Here is a 20,075-nt window from a genome sequence, read left to right on the forward strand (position 1 = left end):
ATGACTTGGATAATACAATTTAAGAAGTTCAATAACTCCATCGTATGTGTCATACCCTCCTTCTGACTTCATGTTTCAGCATGTCATTATTTAGAGAAATATATATTAGTCGAAATTTTGTTAAGCAGCTTAATATGCTTCTTATCTGATTGTATAACAACAATGGCTTTTTGCATTTGGTGACCTGCATGAGCAAAAACGTGTGCGCTAGTATTTTTTTGATTTTTATGGTAGCTTTAATAATTTTAGTCATATTGCTACGCTGTCGGCAGTGTTGCTGTTTATGGTGTTGTCAAGCACTGGGGCAGCATGTTGCAGACATGTGGCATCTTGTCCGATCAGTCACATTTCTGACACCATGCGTACCAAAATTAACAGTAGCATTTTATGCAAAGTGGCAAGCGAGGCAGCTGCAAGTACTATTTTTATAAACCTTTGTTATGACTAGGCCTTAGTTCGAACTCGCAACCTCCGCATCCGAGGTGAACGTACTAACCACTTTGGACACCGAATCAGTCTTATGAATAAGGTAAAACATGTAGCACGGACATATTTGTTATCGATTGCTTGTGTAATGACTATGTATAAAGTTCATGTGCCCCTTCTTTCTATTAGGAGTAATATATATAATTGTTGTTCCATTTAGTATATTCCCGCAGTTGATTAAGGTGATCGTATCAACTGGATTTTCTGGATCATCGTACATCTATTGCATGTACTTGCCTTTATAAGTAATTTATTTTGGAAATTATAGTCGCATTTTAAATAAAATATGCTGAATTGAATATAAAGCATTTGAATGTATATTCGATATATTTGGTTAAATTCTTACTAACACGACAATGTTTATATATTTATATATATTTCACCAGACCTCTCCACGTCGACTCGAAGAAAATGAACAACCAAATGAGCAGGAACCAGACCAAAAAAACCAAAACAAACACCGCCACAATTTCCCCCAAAATAAACAAATCCCCAAAATTTCAGGAAGATTAAACGCAAAAGCAGAAATTGTGTCGATGGAAAGCACAGTTAGATCTAAAACCTCTGTTCAAGTTGGTTTACTATTATCATCTTTTTAAGATTTGTCAAACGGGACAGAAAATTAACTTGTATTTGCTTTCCTCATTTGTTTGTGTCATTATAAATCACATTAGTATATTGAATATTAATACAGTAAAAAATCATCGTCAATAAAAGCAAAACAATTATATATATATATATATATATATATATATATATATATATATATATATATATATATATATATATATAGTAGTAAATTTAGAGTATGTGCACTTGGTTGTAGTGCCCCGTTTTAAGCAATTCTTAGATTTGTGTGATTACTTGTTTGATTATTGGAATTCGGCGCCATGGAAATATTCCTGGCCCGAACTAATGAGCTAATTAATAGGAGCAAACGTCACGGAGTGAAGTGTTAGTGTGTTTCCATGATGTCCTGGTTCACTAGTAGTGAATTCCGACCAAAACCGAATGAATGTCCCTTTCGTAAAATAGTACATATTAAAATCTAGTGGTATACATTGGTAGCGTGACTGCAAGGACAGTACTTACGGTATTTAACCGGTAAATTACACAAGGGCATAAATAAAAAGGGACTTGACAGACACCGTTTATGTCGCCATGTGGGCGAATATGGTGCAATTATATTGGCGAAATGTGCCTGGAAAGCATCCATTGACTGCCCTAAGGTGGCGGAGTTAAAATAGTTCCCATTGTTAAGGAGTATTCATATATGTTCTAAGGCGTGAACGGTTGGTGGTACGGAAACATAATGAAGCCAAAACACGCAGACGTACGGTTGATAGATAGTTGGCAGTTTGGTTTATCTGTGGTCTTGCATTGATTAGAGGAAAATTTAGGTATAGAATGGACACGTCGGGCTTTCTGATTTACAACTGAGGTTGTATGGAAGTCTTTGGAAAGTTGGGGTAAACTTATGACTTCTAGCGAGAATCGCGCCTGGGTTTGACAACCGCTCGGTCAAGTGAATACCCGTGTGCGTGTAACAATATATATATATATATATATATATATATATATATATATATATATATATATATATATATATATATATATATATATATATATAATTCATTATGTTTTGAATCTGTATTGTTATGTGGATACATTATAGGCACGTACGTAGATAATTCAAACTGTATACATATGGGAACCTAATTCACACATAATTCAAATAGTTAAGCCGATAAAAGATACAACATTTAGCAGACAGTTAAATAAAATTGTTTTACAGACAAGTAATACAGTTATGAAAATATCTCAATCGTATTTCTTCCTATATTATGGCAGATATATCTCACGTTACATGTCATTTACATCCAAAGGAACATTCTTGACATTGATCATAGGTCGAACCTATTTTATGTTTATGCGATCAATCCACCTATATTACAACTGTCAACTAAAAGATATCAAAAATGGCATCAGTTAATATTCAATATTCCGTAAAGATCGCACTAGTTAATATTCGATAGTGATAGTTAATAGCATATAATTTGGAGTGGTATGTTAGTGTTAATGCTCGTAATATGTACGCTGATATACTTGTATTATATCAAGGACGAATAATAATAATAATAATAATAATAATAATAATAATCATAATAGTAACAACAACAACAATTACAACAACAATTATAATAATAGTGACAACACGTAGAGGAAGTGCTGTAGCAGGAGTAACGGCAGTAGCAAAAGAAGAGGCATTGCTCTTTTTTCATAACTACTTCTTCGCATTCTTGTTCTTTTTTATTGTTCTTCCTGTTCTTTTTCGTTTTGTTCTTGCTCTTGTTATTGTTCTTGTTATTATTATTATGATTAATAATAATGATGACAATAATAATAATATTATTAGTAGTAGTAGCATTAGTAGTAGTAGTAGTACTAGTAGTAGTAGTAATAGTAGTAGGGTTATCACTTTCGTTGTTATTAATGTTGTTGTAGCTCGCATTGTGTCTGGCCGTCTTGAAGTTAAATATAATGGAATATGGGGAACAGTGTGTGATGACAGTTTCGGTTCAAGGGAAGCCCTGGTTGCTTGCAGAATGATGGGTTATAGCGGGTAAGCACCTATATGCGTTTGTCGAGCTTAATATTTCTTCGACATGCTTTCCATTATTTTGCGAGCGTATTGAAAATAAATGAATAGCCAGAAAAATTTAAATTTAAAATACATTTTTATGGCAGGATTTTCACTCGCTTACCTTCAGTTAGTAGTTGTATTACTCAGAGCGATCGTTTCATCTAAATCTACTTTAGTCAGCTATCCGAAATGTTTTTCGATAATTTAGACATGTTTATATCTTCCAGTTCTGTCCATTTAGGGCAGGTCAACAACTGTTTGTTGTAGAGTCCATGTTACGTCTAATTTAAAACAACTGTTTGTTGCAGAGTCCATGTTACGTCTAATTTAAAACAACTGTTTGTTGTAGAGTCCATGTTACGTCTAATTTAAAACAACTGTTTGTTGTAGAGTCCATGTTACGTCTAATTTAAAACAACTGTTTGTTGTAGAGTCCATGTTACGTCTAATTTAAAACAACTGTTTGTTGTAGAGTCCATGTTACGTATAATTTAAAACAACTGTTTGTTGTAGAGTCCATGTTTGTTTTAAATTAGACGTAGCAATAGTATTTCCATGGAGGCTTCAATGGTATTGGATAGAGCATCAACAATTTGTTCATGTTTTGGTCTAAGCGTTTCATTTATCACATATTTTCAAAACCATTTGACCCGTTCTGGTAGTGCTTGGCATGAATTATGAGGCAAATAATTAATATTCTTTATGCCCTCTGTTCCATACTTACTTGACGTCATGGTCACAGACGAGGAAAACATTTTACGGCATAGATGAAAGGTTTCCATATGTTGATATCACTTAATCTACATGGTAGATTATCCTTATACTTAGCATTAGTAATTGCGAAGTTTAAATATTTCATTCATCCTTACGATGATCATGTTGTCAGCGTCAAATTCATAGAAAACGTGCTTAATATGTTTCTTTCATTTCACGCTCGTACATCTCCAAAAGTAATTTATTTGTATTGCCTGCACAAGTAAGAGTGAAATCTATCAGTAAAATAGATTTCTCTTGGCCTTACAAGTAGCTTATGTAGGAATGCAAAAATATCAAATATATACCAACACAACTCAGAAAGTTGATATAGTGATAAATTGTGATTTTAAAAGTGTCATTGTAACCCCGACACAAATGTGCAATCAGTAAATTTTAATATTCTAATATAAGTGAAAGTGATGCCGGTATGTACATAGAGTAGAGAAATATTAATTGTGGAACTGGCTTAGGAGTTGAACTTCTATTAGCGGCAGTCAAAGGTCAAGTACGAAATTTAAGTGTCTAAATTTATGAAAATAACTTAGCCACATGAATAAAAAACGATATAAAGTTATAATGAATGACCAGCTTTGATACATGTATAATATTTGTAATGTGTGTATTTAATTTCCTTAGACTTCGCTGAACACTTAAAAATATCTGCAAATATTAAGTAGCAAAAATAGGCTAGCAAACGTTATTTTTCACGTTTCATGATGCACATCCATTACGCACTTCCTTAACATTAATAGGCAAGCCAGTGGAAACGCAGTTTTTACGTTTACCTTTCCACCAACCCCTGTTCAGGATTTCAAAGATAGACGTTACGATTGACTATGGTGACAGTGTTGGTTTTATTGTCGGCATAATGTGGCAAAGATGATTTCCCGGTAAGCTGGACATATCCAGCAGACATGCGCTTAACTTATGAATGTGTATGATTTGGAGAAAGATACTGAGAGACATACGGTTCCTGAGAGAGAGAGAGAGAGAGAGAGAGAGAGAGAGAGAGAGAGAGAGAGAGAGAGAAGGAGGACATTCTGAAATAGCGAGAAGTATAGAAATATAAAAGGCTAGTATGTTTATGTCTCTATCTATTTGACCAAATATAAATTTAGCATTACGACTTGCAATAGGACAGGCTCTGTCCTAATAATTACTGATATTAATTCAATATTCAATCACTATAAAACAAAATAAATGCACTTACACACCCTATAGGAACCTTTTCTTTGGGGCTGCACGGAATATTAAGCTCACATACAATAGTTTTAATTTAAACTACATATAAACCTTTTACAATGGATTGCATGCTTTGAAACAAAACTATTAATACAAATATTAGTATAATTTATTATACTTTTACGTTTTGTTTACTGTCCCTAAAGAATTAAAGCACTTTCAACTCGGTATCATTCTGAATAACTGTCTTTTCCACGAAAATTTAAATTCAGTTACGATACTGAACCGCGGTAGCTCATTGGTTAGTATTGAATGTCAGAAAGGTCATGGTTTTATGAAGGATATTTGTTCTCAGTCCTATACAAATACAGCAACTAAAACGCGTCAAGTATACAATTATTTAAGTGTAATCGCATTTTGTGTTTCTTTCTTATCTTCCCTTCTGTCCAGTTTGATGTGCGCGTTGCGCTGCATAGTGAAACTCTGTTTGAATGTAACCAAATTAGCCATATTTCCAGAATGCCAGATTTAGATGACAAATATACAATGAAACAATGCATACAACTTTCAGGCCATACATTGCGCATTGATTCGTTGTTGTCTCTGTTTAAGCTGTCAGTTTTAATACATATGCTAATTAATGGGGCCAGAGTATCAATGACAACATCACGCATCAGAAACTTACCAGCTCATTTATCGATCATTAAATGTTTTCCACAATATTTCTATTATTTTTGAATATGTTATCTGTTTTGCAATAGCTCTGCGTTTCATTTCATTACTCACAAGTAGTGAATGGGGTCACCCTAGCGACAATGGGAATTATCATTAAAAACACCCTTGGGTCACTCTGGCGACAACGGAAATTTAACATTAACCACCCTGGGTCACTCTAGCGACAAGGGAAATTTAACATGGGCAAAAAACTCTGGGTCACTCTGGCGACAAGGGAATTTAACATTGGAGAAAGGAAATATCCATGCTAGGGACATTCTAGGGACAAAGGCATTCGAACAATGGAAATTTAACATGGGAGATATTGCTGGGTCACTCTAGGGGCAATGGGAATTTAACATGGGGAATAGAGTTTGGGCTTGTCTAGGGACAAGGGGAATTGAACATGGGGAATAGAGTTTGGGCCTGTATAGGGACGAGGGGAATTGAACATGGGATTTTTTTTTTTTAAAAAAAAAATTTTTTTAAAAAGGAGTAGGCAATGGAAAGTCAATCTCTTTTCGAGAAATGTGGGTGGCCCTGAAAAGGGCCTTTGGTTTCATCATCATCTTCTTCTTTTATTTCCTCCACTTCTGTAGCCATCTTCTAACTTTTGCCATCATTCCTTTCTTCTTCTTTTCTGTTTCCGGTATCCAGTCCGGGTGATCCATGGCTCATAACTTCTGTTGGATTTTTATCCAGTTAGCGTTCAGTTTCTCTAGTTCTTCCTTTTTCTTTCTATTTTCTTCTTCTTTTCTATCTTTTGCCCACCTGTCCTTTATTTTCTCCACTTCTTCATCTATCACCTTTCTCATCTTTTCTTCCCCTTTTTCAATCTTTCAACACTCCTTTTGACAAAGGGCCACTCTGACCTTTTTTCTATCTCTTACAAAAACCTTCTTACTTCTTCTACCTTCTCCAGGGTCTCTTTTAATGTTCCCACTCTGACATAAGGGGGATTTTTTAGCCCTCTCAGTCTCTTCACTTCTTCTTCAATTATTCCTTCTATCATCTCCCTGGCTAATTTTAGTTCGTTCACATAGTGCACACTGGTTCTTAACCTCCAATCTCTTTCAATCCTTTCAACTCCATATTCACCATCCACCATCCAAAAATAAACATGCCTTAAATCATTGAACAGTTGGGACACTTCCATCTTCTTTTTTATTCTTTGTAGAATGGTTTGAACATCAAACCTTGTGGGTTCTTATAGCGAAAGCGCGAACGTGAAGGAAAACATCCCCTACTTTTCTCATTTCATATAATATACTATCCACATAAGTGAAGCAACATTTAACAAGCCCCAAATCTACTATTTACACACGCAAATCATTAAAACTAAATCCATAATCTACTATCCACACAATCGTACGTGAGCGGTTACAAAACCCAAACTATACTCTCCACATACGCTAAGAAACAATAAACAAACCCATAATCTACTATTCACACAATCGTACGTGAGCGGTTACAAACACAAACACATACGCTAAGAAACAATAAACAAATCCATAATCTACTATCCACACAATCGTACGTAAGCGGTTACAAAACCCAAACTATACTCTCCACATACGCTAAGAAACAATAAACAAACCAATAATCTACTATCCACACAATCGTACGTGAGCGGTTACAAACACAAACACACAAACACATACGCTAAGAAACAATAAACAAACCCATAATCTACTATTCACACAATCGTACGTGAGCGGTTACAAACACAAACACAAACACACAAACACATACCCTCACACTATGAAAAAAGAGTCAGTGTTTATATTCACACTACTCTACCTACACACATTGGCAAATCGATTGTTATTTCTTTCCTAGAGAATTGGGTAGCCCTGAAAAGGGCTGTTGGTTTTTAACTCCAGATGCACCTATCTAATGCTGGCACCTTCCTGGCCTGGCGCCACACACACATCTTCTTCCCCAGTCTCTTTTCACTCTTTTTTGGGGGAGAGCAGAGGCGGGATATGTGGCATCAGAATCCCAATTTTCTGTCTCTGGGATTCTGAAATTTCTTCTCTCCTTTTCCTCCTCTTCTTTTTTTCTTCTTTCCTCCTCCTCTCTCATCCTTCCCTCTTCGACAATGGCCTCCGCGGCCAGATCGTTCAACAGGCGCCTGGCATATTCCAGGTGGATCTGGAGTTCTAGAAGCTTTACAATTCTGGTATTCATTCTCTTCATCAATCAACAAGGGTAGCTAGACTACCCAGCGAGTTTCAATTTATACTGAAAGCGCGGACGTGATGGAAAACATCCCCCTAAAACAAAATTGATCTTACCTAGATCATAACCAAAACAACGCGCGGACCTAAAAGAAACACTCACTCACTTTTTTATACTACCCATTACTATTCTAAAAAAAATTTCATTAATCACTTCAATATACTATCCACATACGCAAAGCAATCCAATCAAACCCCCAAATCTACTCTCCCCACACCTCAAACAGCCAAAAACATGATCTTAATCTACTATCCACACCAACGTACGTGAGCACTTACAAACACACAGTCCTATACACAAACACATACTCTCTCACTATAAAAAAGAGTTAGTGTTTATATTCACACTACTCTACCTACACACATTGGCAAATCGATTGTTATTTCTTTTCTAGAGTATTGGGGTAGCCCTGAAAAGGGCTGTTTTTTTTTTGTTTTTTTGTTTGCTATGGCAATCTTTTAGTTTCTAAGAATGCGACGTCCTCTGAGGATAGACTTTCTGACGATAGGTCTGCTTCTTCGGAAAGAGAAGAAGAACTCTTTGGTGTCGATACGACAATCGACAAAGCCTCTCTCAGGTTCAGGTTCCTGCTGCTGCTGCTGCTGCTGCTGCTGTTGTTGTTGTTGCTGTTGCTGCTGTCTCTGAAGTCTGTACTTCTCTGTCCATTCTTCTTTCTCCCTGTTCACTTATTCTCTGAAGAGCTCTTCTATCAGGTCTTCAGTGACTTTTAGCATTCTCACATTCTCTATCTCTTCTGGCTTCGGTATCAGACTGTGTCTGACCCTGTGCAAATTCACGTAGGCTTCGTTTAGCTTAGCTAGTTTGGAGCACATCTTCGTAGGAGGATGAGTCGACAATGGATGGTTTGACTGGAAACTACCCCGGTTCTTAAAGTCAAAGCGCGGTCGTGAAGGAAAACATCCCTCCACGGTTTTTTCGAGCCGCAACGTTCAAATAGTGTTATGGGAGGGATAGAGAGAAGTCAAAGAGCATGAATCAACATTCTTATAGCCAAACAAACCACAAAGGCATTTTTTTTCAAAACACAACATTTTTTATTCAAGATCACTTAACACTAACCAACAACTCTAACATTTTTTAACAATAATCCAACCATATAACATCAAACATTTTTTTTTCAAATGACAAACATTTTTTTTCAATTCACACTCTACTTTAAACAGGGCTGACAACGTTGTGAATGAAAATGTGATTTCCACTGTTGGAAGTCATTAGGCCATTGATGGACACTAGCTTGAGACAAAAGATAAGCATAATGGTCACAAAACCATCGATCTACTTTCACATCGTTTCTTGAAGAAGAACGAGGATCAAAATGAGTCACTAAATGTTCTAAGGAATAGCCCAGGCTGCGATGATGCAGAAAATACACACAGTACTGTCCGCACACCAAGGAATCTGTGCCTTGTAATTTCACATTATTGAATCGGGTGGTCTGAGCATTTCTTCTCATAAAGTCAATGATATCGTCTTCCAATGGGGGCAATCCATACGAATCGAAATATTCCACACATCCCTCTTGAGGAACGTAGACGGCTACCCAGTGGGTTCCTGGGAGATGACTGTCATCCGTGTTGATGACATAAGCTTGATGGTCTTGAGGTTTGCGATGAGGGAGTTCATCTTTAGCACAGACGACAGGATTCCAAGAAGCCGTATACGAACTGTGGTTCAAAAGGTAATAAAGTTCCCAGGTATCCATTGATTTGTGTGTTTTCTTCTTCACAGGTAATAATATGTCATCAATTCGATCCTGACTTTTTGCTTGAAAATGTCTGACAAATAACCGTTTCTTCGTTTCGTCTCCTCACTCTGATTCAGGAGAGCTTCGATACGATGGATCTCTTGAGTGGTTAATGGCGGACAAGAATGTTCACACAAGTCTTTATACCACTGTTGTAACACGACTTCGTCCGAGATGAGACTCCAAGCTTCGTCCGGATACTCGTCCAATTTTTCTTCTTGACTCAGCATCAGGCATTTATCGTGTTGAATTTGACTGGGATGATCGTTTTGACATCCATAGCAATTTTTCTTGATCAATTCCGTCATTTTTTCGACCAAGTGTTTGACAAAACAGGAGACTAAATGGGCTTCTTGTTCTGGCCATCTTGACTTCATCATGATCACTTCTTGTTCTTTCACAGTCTCCTCACATTCCATGTCTAAAGTTTCTTCACTAGGTAAAGAGGGATAACAGTCTTCCATGGCTTCTAATAATCTAGAATGACTTCTCTCAAACTGTTGATTTCTATCGTATTATCGAATTCTGCATACAGGATGACGTTCACCGTTTCATCAGGGACTCGTTTTGCAAACTGAATTTCCACTCGAATCTGGCCGGATTTTATAGGGTGGAAATGTCCCTCGTCGCTGCCTTGGTCTGGAATGAAATCGAAAGCCCACAAAGCACAGCCTCCTGCATAATCTTCGTACCATATGCCATGACTGGTGTTGGTTCCTAACTGTCCGGTAGCTTCGTACAAGGACAAGTACGACCTCAAGTAATTCTTCTTGTCAAAGTAGGGTTCGAAAGGTCGGGTACACAAGCTTTTGCCATCGCGACTGACTTCGATCTTGGACACGCCAAAGTGTTGAAAGTAGAAAGGATTGTTATCGGCAGCTCCGTTGAAGGCTGTATTCTCGACGATACCAACGATCAAACGTTTGGGTAACTGTCCTTGGAACAGATGATCTTCGATCATGGATCGCTGTCCCTTGGGAATGGTGAAGGTTTTCACTTTCACGCGTCGTATGGGATACTTGGCGGTCGTTCTGCTCAACGTCTGACTGATGTCGTTTCCCACTTTAGGTAACACTTCCACACGGCGTACGTAGAGTCTGGCTTCTTGGATTTTGGTTTTGTAATCGTCAGCACCAGCTATTAAATGGAAAGCGCTGCTGCTACGATTCAGTCTCAGGCGAACATCCACCCGGTTCAGCAAATACTTTTCTTGCAACCACATGTCCAAATGCAAACGATCCATCAGTTCTAAACTCTTTCCATCTTTGATTCTGCCTCTTCGTTCTACAAATCCCGCATTGTGTTGTTTCTTTGTATCAATTTCGAATTCTTCAAACTGGCCTGCATCGTCAGCTTCCCATACCACACAGGCATTGAGATGAGTGTTCTTGGCGTCTATTCCGTACGTCAAGAGATTTTCCAGGTAGGCACGGTAAGGGTATGTTTCCATGCTGCTACTAACTAGTTTGTTATTCAAGTACAAGTCCACTCCGCTAAACAAGGAATGCATGAAATTGTTGACGGGAGCTACTCGCTCAGTGTCTATATCACCTCCTGTCTTATCTACAACTTTGACCTTCAGGTACAAGTAACTGCTATTCAGATCGATGTAATCTTCGGGCTGTCCTTTGATTTCAAACTCGATGGGAGCGGAATCGGCCAGTGAGGAGACGGGGTGAAATTCTACCCATTGGGATTCTTGCATGGTCATCATGGTGGGTGGCATGGCAAAGAGATCCAGTTCCGACTTGGAACAAGCGCAAGACTCTCGGTGCATTATTTTTTTGTTGCTGTGTCTCAATAATCGAAAACGTCTAAGTCTCGAACGGTTCTTCTTTTCTTTGCCTTTTTCGCTTTAGAAGTGTGAAGTCTGGTGAAAGGGTGTTTTCTTCGTCGTCTCTTTCTGCCTTGTCCTTGCTGAATGCCTGGCTCGGTAGCGTGCAGGGCATTTATAGGTGTTTCGCGTCGGTCCAAAAGGTCTTTGCCCATTTGCAACAAGACATTTTTGCCTGCCCTCATGAAGGCTTCTTTAGGGTTTTGTTTGTCGATGATGACATTTTGGAGAAATTCTTTGCCTTGCGTCAGTGCCGCATCTTTCAAGGCGTGCAATCCGCGTGTCACCATCGGTTTCAAGACTGGGGCCACCGAACGAAAAGCCGATTTTAACATATCTCCTAAACCGTGTCCTCGCTGTCGAGCAACCCCTCGGTACACTGGATACATGACTTCCGAGTCGTGAGAGAACCGTTTTCGAAAATGGAGTTTCACCGTGACTTTTCCTTTGGTGAATGGAATATTTTGTCCCAGATCTCCTTTTATAGCAATGTTGACCGTGTCCAAATAAGACTTGCTGACAGGCAAATAGTGAGGATTTACAAATTCGCGGTGGACATGATAAGTGTTCCCACCTTCCTGGTCACTGGTCGTGGCACTATCCACTTTGAAAGGAATGACACGCAGTAACGGCACAGAGGTGTGTCCCACCACGTTGTACTCCACCACATCGGAATACACAAAGATCAAATTCAGTCATTGGTTCAGTTCTAAAGGGAATCGAAAAAACTTGTAAAATTCCGTATTGCTGTTGATCTTCGGTTTAAAATTTGGAGCCATTTTTGTGTCTCCACCTAAAATATCAAACAAGTCACGATTAAAACTGATGGACAACGTTTGGGTATCCTGAAATTTCATCAGTAAGCGACGAGACACTTTATGGTACTCCAGGGTGACACTTTTTTTTATTCTGTTCAGGGCTTTGCCAAAGGCTAAGTCGAACCTGGAAGCAATGGTGTCCACCAAATGTTGGGCACTAAAATAAAACCCTGACGGAATTTTCAAGGTGTAGATATTGAAGGGTGAATTGTTGGCTGGTATTATGTCCTCTGAAAACCCGATGTCATTCATGGTTTCTTGCAATTGTTGGTTCAAGATTTCGACCTCAAAAGTGTTTTGCTTTTCAGTGATGTTTTGGATTTGTGTAGGGTGAATCATTTCTACCAAAGCCACTTCCCAATGGGCTTCGTGATCTAATGGGATGGCCTGAGGTAATTTGGCCGTGTAACAGCACAACGTGTTGTGGGGAAACACCTCCATGGAACTGTCACTGGGTAAGGTTAAGTAAAATTGGTTTTGGTGACTCATAATTCCAGAGTTCTGTGGCTGTCCAAGGGGTTACTGGACGTCAGAGGCGTGTCTCCGCCTAAAATGGGGTTGTTGTTGTTGTTGTTATTGGAGTGGTGACTGACACTGGCACTGGACACAAGGTTCCCGTGGATCCCGTTCGAGGAGAATTTCAGGGAGGGATTGGGAAGCAGGTAACCGATGCAACTGCTCAATAAAATGGTCCACATTTGTTTGTCTCCTTGTTGCAAACTCAAATTGGCAATGGCTGCCCCGATGACACAATACACCACGAAGATTTGGCAGAAAAAGACGATTTGCGTTTTAGGCACACGTTCTCCGCACCACACCCACAAGGGTTGTTTTTGTAAATCTTGCACAGAAGAACTGGGTGAAGGAGTGGTCGACGTAGCTGCGTCTGTGTGAAAGGGCATGATGGTCACTTCTTTTTATAGTCGATGACTTGCGAAGCGTCGATCCAAGAATCAAAACTGGGTGGATATCCTTTCCAACGTACTTTGACTTCTTTGACACGTCGTTTGCCTACTTTACGGGTTCTGCGTTCGAGAATGCTTTCGATGTCGTACACGTCGTCTTCTTTTTTGGTGACACGTTGTAACTCGGGCAAATAAAACGTTCCTTTGAGCACTTCTCCGTTCATGTCTTCCAAATTATAGACGGCAGGATGACGACCATGCACTCGTCCAGTGACACGAAACAATTCGGTCGTCCAGTTAGGTAAGTAACCTTTGTCGAAAGTGCGTTTGGTTTTGCCAATGCGCACCCAATCTCCTACGGCCAACTCTCCACTTTTCTTGGGGACAGCCCTCGTCGGGGACGTACCAAACAGGCGCTCAAACACCAACACTTCGTTCTCGGGAGTCACTTCTTGCGGGGCACGTCCGATGCTTCGATGGTAAGATTGGTTGTACGCTTGCACCAGGTGCGGTAAGATGTCGATGTACTTCAGAGTGTGGTGATGCGTAAAATATTCCCACATGCGTTCTTTCAAAGTGCGTTGAAAACGTTCCACGATGCTGGCTGTGGTTTCAGGATTCTCGGTGGTAAAAAAATGAATGTCACGTTTCTTTAATTCTTTTTGGAAAGCTTGGTTCAGAAATTCGGTACCTTTGTCCGTTTGCCATCGAAGCGGGTGACGACCGCTTTGTTTCAACACTCGTTGCAGGGCTCGCACTAACTCGCTGCTCGATTTGGAAGTCAAGGGTACGACCCAGGCAAATTTGGAAAAGACGTCGATGACACAAAACAAATATTTGTAGCCACGATTGTAGCTGGCCAAATGAGAGACATCGGCTAAATCGGCTTGCCATTGATGATCGATGCCTTCCACTCGGGTGCGACTTCTGGCAAACTTGCGTCGAATGGGTTTGTGTAAAGTGTAGGTAGCTTGTTCTTGTAACCATCGTTGCACTTGAGGTAAACGGAGACTTTTAAGTCGAGTTTTGGCAGCACGATACAATTTTTGAACTCGTGCGTAACCTGCAGGATGCGAGGGATCGTAGTAAATGCTGGCTAACACCTTCTCCATTTTTTTGTGTTTGTGTGTTAATAAGGCACCCACTCTTGGAGGATGATACTCTTTGTCTCTTGGGGTATTTTCTTGAATTGCAATGCTTTGCGTGTGCGACCGGCAATATGTGTTGAAGCGGAGGATGTCTTAGCGGGGGATATCGGTTCTTGTTTCACTTCTGTCTTCACTTCTGTCTTCACTTTCTTTTTCTCTTGTGATGAAGAAGGGGTGGCCATCATCTTTTTCATCCATCCAATTCTGGAGGTAGGTGGTGTTGTTAACTTGCGTACTTTTTCTGGTGGAGTTTGAAACCCTTCTTCTTCTTCTTCTCCTTTTTCTGTCTTGGTCACTGGTAGTGGTGGTACTGGTACTGGTGATGGTGCTGGACTTTTCGTCAAGGTCTAAAAATCTTTCAGAGTGGGTAGAGCTGTTTCGTCTAAAGCTTTCTGGTGAAAGAGTTGCAGTCGTTGCAAGAGTTGACCGTACTTTTGCGATTTTTCTGTTTCGGACAAATCGTGGCGATCCATCAAGGACTGCAATTCGTGTTGTAACTGGGACATCTCGCTCAAATTGGGATTGGGAGGTAAATGCGGGGTGCGTTGTCCTTGCCAACGATGGTATTCCATCCATCGGTTGTAAGGCACTAAAGCTAGTTTTCGTCCTTCCATGGGGTTGTCAGGGGTCGATTCTGAGATCTTGGGACTTCCGATGGCCTTTTTATCTTGCTCCCACCAGTCCTCCCAACATGGTTCCCAAGACTCCTTTTAGTAAGGGACCTAACAAGAGGTGTAAAATGCCTCCACGTTGGACCAACATCTTCTTCTTTTGACGAATGGGAATTTTCTTTTGAACCATTTGGCGAAGAACGTGACGATGTTTGCTTAAGCATTGTTTCTGGTGTTTGGACAAAGGGATCGTGCCTTTCAAGACGTTCAAACAACATTTGCACACGGTATCGATGACCTCTTTGGAGGCCGATTGAATGAGTTTTTTTTCGTAGAGGTGGAGAAGCTTTGGACAGGACAGATAACATGTCCCCCATGTTTGACTAAACGTGGTGGTAGTCCTTTCCTTTTCTTTCCTTGGGGTTTTCTGGAGGGTGACATCTTTGAGTCTTCAGGAGCAGCAAAAAACACTGATACCCTACTTGGTCACACACCTTTTTTATACTGGAACGCGTCGCCACTGATTGTCTTTACGTCGTATCAACTTCAGGACAGGCATGACACGTCGTGCAGGGGTACGTAACGGACTAAATCGAGCCAGTTCTTGTTTGGACAAATCCAGTAAACTTTGTAACATGCCCGATCTTTCTTGGACTTTGATTTTGGGAGAAGGTACTTTGTGAGCAGCAGCCACTGCCACTAAATTGGAGGGTCCTGCCACTGGGGAAGTTCTTCTTGGGGTCATCAACGGAGAGGTTCTTGGTGTGATCAACGTCTCCAAGTACTCTTCAGTTCTGGGTGTCATCAACGGAGAAGTGGATGAACTTGAGGCTGCCGGAGGCACGGTCACCGCCGTGGCAGGTCGTGGTTTGCGAGTGTAAAGTTGCGTCCTGACCGAAGTGCCTCTCTTGCGACTAGTTTTCTTCTGTGGACTTTTCTTTTTCTGGGGGCTTGTTTTCTTTTTCCGGGGTGGTGTCTGGTAAGAGGAGGGTCCCGCCACTGGAGAAGTTCTCCTTGGGGACCTGGTCTTTTTCTTCTTCTTCTTGGAGCTTCGTTTGACTTTTCTCTTGGGGAGAAGTTTGGGGGCATTAGGATCCCATCTTAAGAGAGAGCGAATGATGACCCCTCCTAGAGTACCGCTCCCTCCAGGTTTCAAAATGATTTGTTTTTTGGTTTGAGTGTCGATGCGGGGATCGGCCAGTTGGGTCAAAGCGACTTTGTTTCGATCAAAAAAGCGTTTGGTTTGATGAGGAATCTGAATGATTCCTTGGAGTAATTGACGTGCCGTCACCGTGAACCATCGTAAGACTTCTTTGAGACTAGCTTCTAAGACACGAGCTCGTGTTTGTGGATTTTTTTCTCGACTGATGCCATACAAGGCACGAATCAATTTGACGGGAAGATGGGACTGAAGGGACGTCATGTTCAAAATGTGTGTGAGACAGACGAAAAGGGTCTGAGGTTTTTATAGAATTTTTTGTGGAGTGAAATTAAGTCGAGGACGGAGACGTGTACAGGACAGGCCCTCCGTCTTGGCCCCAGTGATGAAACAAGTGGGTACGAAATCGCAAATCCTCGGGGGTCGTAGGTTTCAAATCGACGAGTAAATAGACGTGTGGAGTTTGAGTGGCATCGTCGTACGCCTGAGTCAGCCAAGGTGTCCCTAACTGTTTGGCTAAGACTTGCACTTGCGATTTATCTCGAGGGCTTTTAAACAAGACCACGTAATGTGCATTGAGACTGATGGTGCGATGGGCTTTACTTTGTTGAAACAAATTTTGGGTGATGTAAACGACACTGGCATTACGGTGATGCCCTTTGCGCGTGAACCACAGTTTAATTTCTTCTTCGTCTTCTCCTAACATGTCGTCAAAAATGACCAAATGGGTTTGACGGGAGTCAGAGACGATGCCGTCGTCTTCTTTAGGAATGCCTTCCACAAACACGATGGAATCGCCTTGACTTTCTCGCAAGAGGCTGTACGCCGATTGCCACTCTTTGTAACACCACACGATCCGCTGAGGTGGCCGATCGATCAAATGATGTTTATGTTCGATCAAACGTTTGACGAATTCGGTTTTGCCTGAACCGCTAGGTCCTGCAATGAGCATGTTAAAGGGACGGCGAAGATACAAAGCCTCCCAACTGGCACGATCTAAGTGTTCGTCGATGACTTTGACAGTAGAGGAAGAGGGAGCAGAGACAGCAGAGGTAGCCATAGTGTCTGGAATGTCACTTGTGACACAAAAACAAACAAGACGAGAGTTTATATACTTTTTTCAGAACACGTTTATTGAATGTTTTAAACATGAATACGAAAGACAAAAAATACATAAAAGCCAAAGGCTTAAGTACAACCAGAAAAGGCACATGATACCCATTAACGTGGAATAAACACAAGTGTCTGTACAACATGTTTTGGGTAAAGTTCTGACCAGTTCTATAGGGGGTAAGGTCACATAAGTATCCTCCCGAAAGGGTCTTTCAGGCCTGTCCACGACAGTCCTGTCCTGGGTGACGGGTTCTTCTGGTACTGTCACTAACACAGGTTGAAAAATCGCAAGGCTCACAATTGCATTCCACTTCAGAAGCCCCACACTTGAATTGTGCATTTCTAAACTTGTTTTGTGTTTCTCTGAAAGTATTCATCTTGTTCACTTGGTCTTGGTAGTCACAATGAACTATCGATCTTGCCTAGGGGTTCCTTTTTATATACAGACCAATACCGACGTGTCCATACAGTAAGGTGAAATGATTGGAAAGTCGCACTCGCTTCTGGTACACGATTTGATAGACTTTTTCCAAGGGTCGACTGACGATGTGGTGAGTGGGTAAACGTACAATCTTGTTCAGTTGGCGAGTGGTCACTTTAAAGTGTCCATCTTCTCCCGATTGCAAGGCTTCTTTCAATACCCCAAAGTTCACCACTCGACTGGTACGATAATTCAGAGTCAATCCTTTCACTTTACACGTCGTGTGCACTTCTCCTTGTGGGTCCCGGTATTCGTAGCCGTAATTTTTTGGACCGCCACTGACGAAACTTAGAATCTTGTCGTCGGGATGTTCGTCTGTCCAGGCTCCTAAACGGTCTCCTTCGATGTCAGGGTGCTGTTGACTTGGGTGATGGATGTAAATGCAACTGTCCGTGTCAAAGTACAGGACACGTTCCCCTAACAGTTCTAAAGCTTCGTAGAATTTTAAGCGAGCATGAGCTGTCACGTAAGCCGCAATGATGACATTTCCAAAGGGTCGTCTTGTACAAAGTCCAGATCTTCTTCGTAATTGACCAAGATCAAATCCTCGCGAACGACGTCCACGTGTTTCATGTATTTGGTTTTGTCGTGAATCATCTGAAAGTAGCGGGAAGGTTCTGTCAAATATTCCGTCTTGGGTAAACACGGTCGTTGTGCCATTTTACCCCACAAGCAATTTAACATCACTTTGGCAAACGATCGCCTGCCTTCGTTTTTCTGGATGTGGTCTAAAGAGATACCTTCTTGTTCATAGTATTTCTCTTTGAATTTTATTTGGTCTTCGGGAGTGTGACACCAGGAAGGATAGCCGCTGGCTTCTTGCTTCAGTTTCAAAAAGGCATCCACGTAGTCTGCGAAAATGCCTTTCTGACTGGGGTCACCCTTGTGGTATTGTTGTGTCTTGGGAAAGTGGCAAATTACATACACTTCTAATAGTTGGTATCCCATGTCCAGAGCTTTGAACAATTCTACGCTGACCCACGTCCCCGTCAAGGCCCTTTCTTCCTGGGTGTGCTGACAAGGTTGGTCTTGGTTGCACGTTTCGGCACAAGTACGGCACAATGGAAACATCAGTTTGCCTTGGCAATGGTGAGGTAAGACGGGATGGTACAAGTCCGTGGGAGGCAAAACTTTACACTTGATCAAGCCTTCGTATTGTCGAATGTTTTTCAGGTCGATGTGTTCCGTGAACAATTGCGAGTGCCCTGGAGGAAAGCGACAATATTTGCACACGTAGGGATACAGCGAACACACGTCCAAGTATTTGATTTCTTCTCCTTTCTCTTCGTCGGCTTGGTACAGCAAATAGGTGGCATTGGTCCTTCCTCCGTACAAACTATCCCTCGGGGTCAGCGGGTCCATGAACTGGTAACTTTCCACGAGGCGTTTAAATTCGGGATCGGTTTTCATACGGTGATCGTATTCGTGTTCCCACATTTCCACCACTTGGTATCCTTCCTGTTCCAACTTTAGGCGTCGCTGACAAGTGTCATGGTACAAGTCTTCCATGGTTCGTTCTAAAAACTGGTTTTTAGTGCTACGATCAGGGTAACAGACGGGATATCCGTGAAATAAGCAACCGTTAAACTCGTACACGATCTTGGGGTTTTCTAAGTCCCAGCCATCGACCGAATACGTTCCGATGGTCTTTTCACCCCCTCCGTTGCGGGCATGCTGAATCCACTTGTCTTCCTTGTCGCACAAGTAATGTAACCAACGTAGGGCTTTGACCGAGTATTGACGTTTGACATAGTCGGTCGTTTGAGGACTGATGACAGCCACGGTGTTTTCAGGCATGAATCGTTGTCGATACACTAAGGAACACGCTTTGGCAATGATGCAAGCTTCTTTCAAAGGATCGACCCCTCCGTGTTCCATGAACAGTTCTCGAAATTTTCTACAGCAACGCCGTAAAATGTCCACGTCGGAACGACAATACTTTAACATTTCGTCCTGAAAGTCGAAAGGGTCGGAGGCGTGAGCCTGGTACCAAGCGTAGAAAGCTTCTCGTTGTTCGGTACGCATGTTGTCTGGTCGTAATAGTGAGCCTCAGGTAAATGGGGTAGAACGGCGTGTTGATTGGCTTCCGTATTGAAAAAGTGTGGAAAGTACCCTTTAGCCATTTCTGTCATTCCAAATGTTTTAGGCATTCGACTCAAAGGCATGGCCAAATAGCTCATCGAATCTTTAAACTGCACTTGTCCCACTTGCAGGAAAA

At 41.1% G+C, this 20,075-nt stretch overlaps 1 protein-coding gene across 2 annotated transcripts in view; it reads left to right on the forward strand.

Annotated features, from left to right (window-relative positions):
* LOC149775592 (properdin-like) overlaps window positions 1–20,075 on the forward strand; it is a 163,460-nt gene that overhangs the window by 42,918 nt on the left and 100,467 nt on the right. For both annotated transcript variants that reach the window (XM_089943704.1, XM_089943705.1), the window contains one exon: window positions 2,992–3,109. In XM_089943704.1, the coding sequence (XP_089799830.1) occupies window positions 2,992–3,109 (118 nt within the window). The remainder of the gene's footprint in view (window positions 1–2,991; window positions 3,110–20,075) is intronic.

Source organism: Sinohyriopsis cumingii, chromosome 19 (genome assembly GCF_028554795.1).
Source record: "Sinohyriopsis cumingii isolate HCF-2022 chromosome 19, ASM2855479v2, whole genome shotgun sequence".
In the NCBI taxonomy this organism is placed as follows: Eukaryota; Metazoa; Mollusca; class Bivalvia; order Unionida; family Unionidae; genus Sinohyriopsis; species Sinohyriopsis cumingii.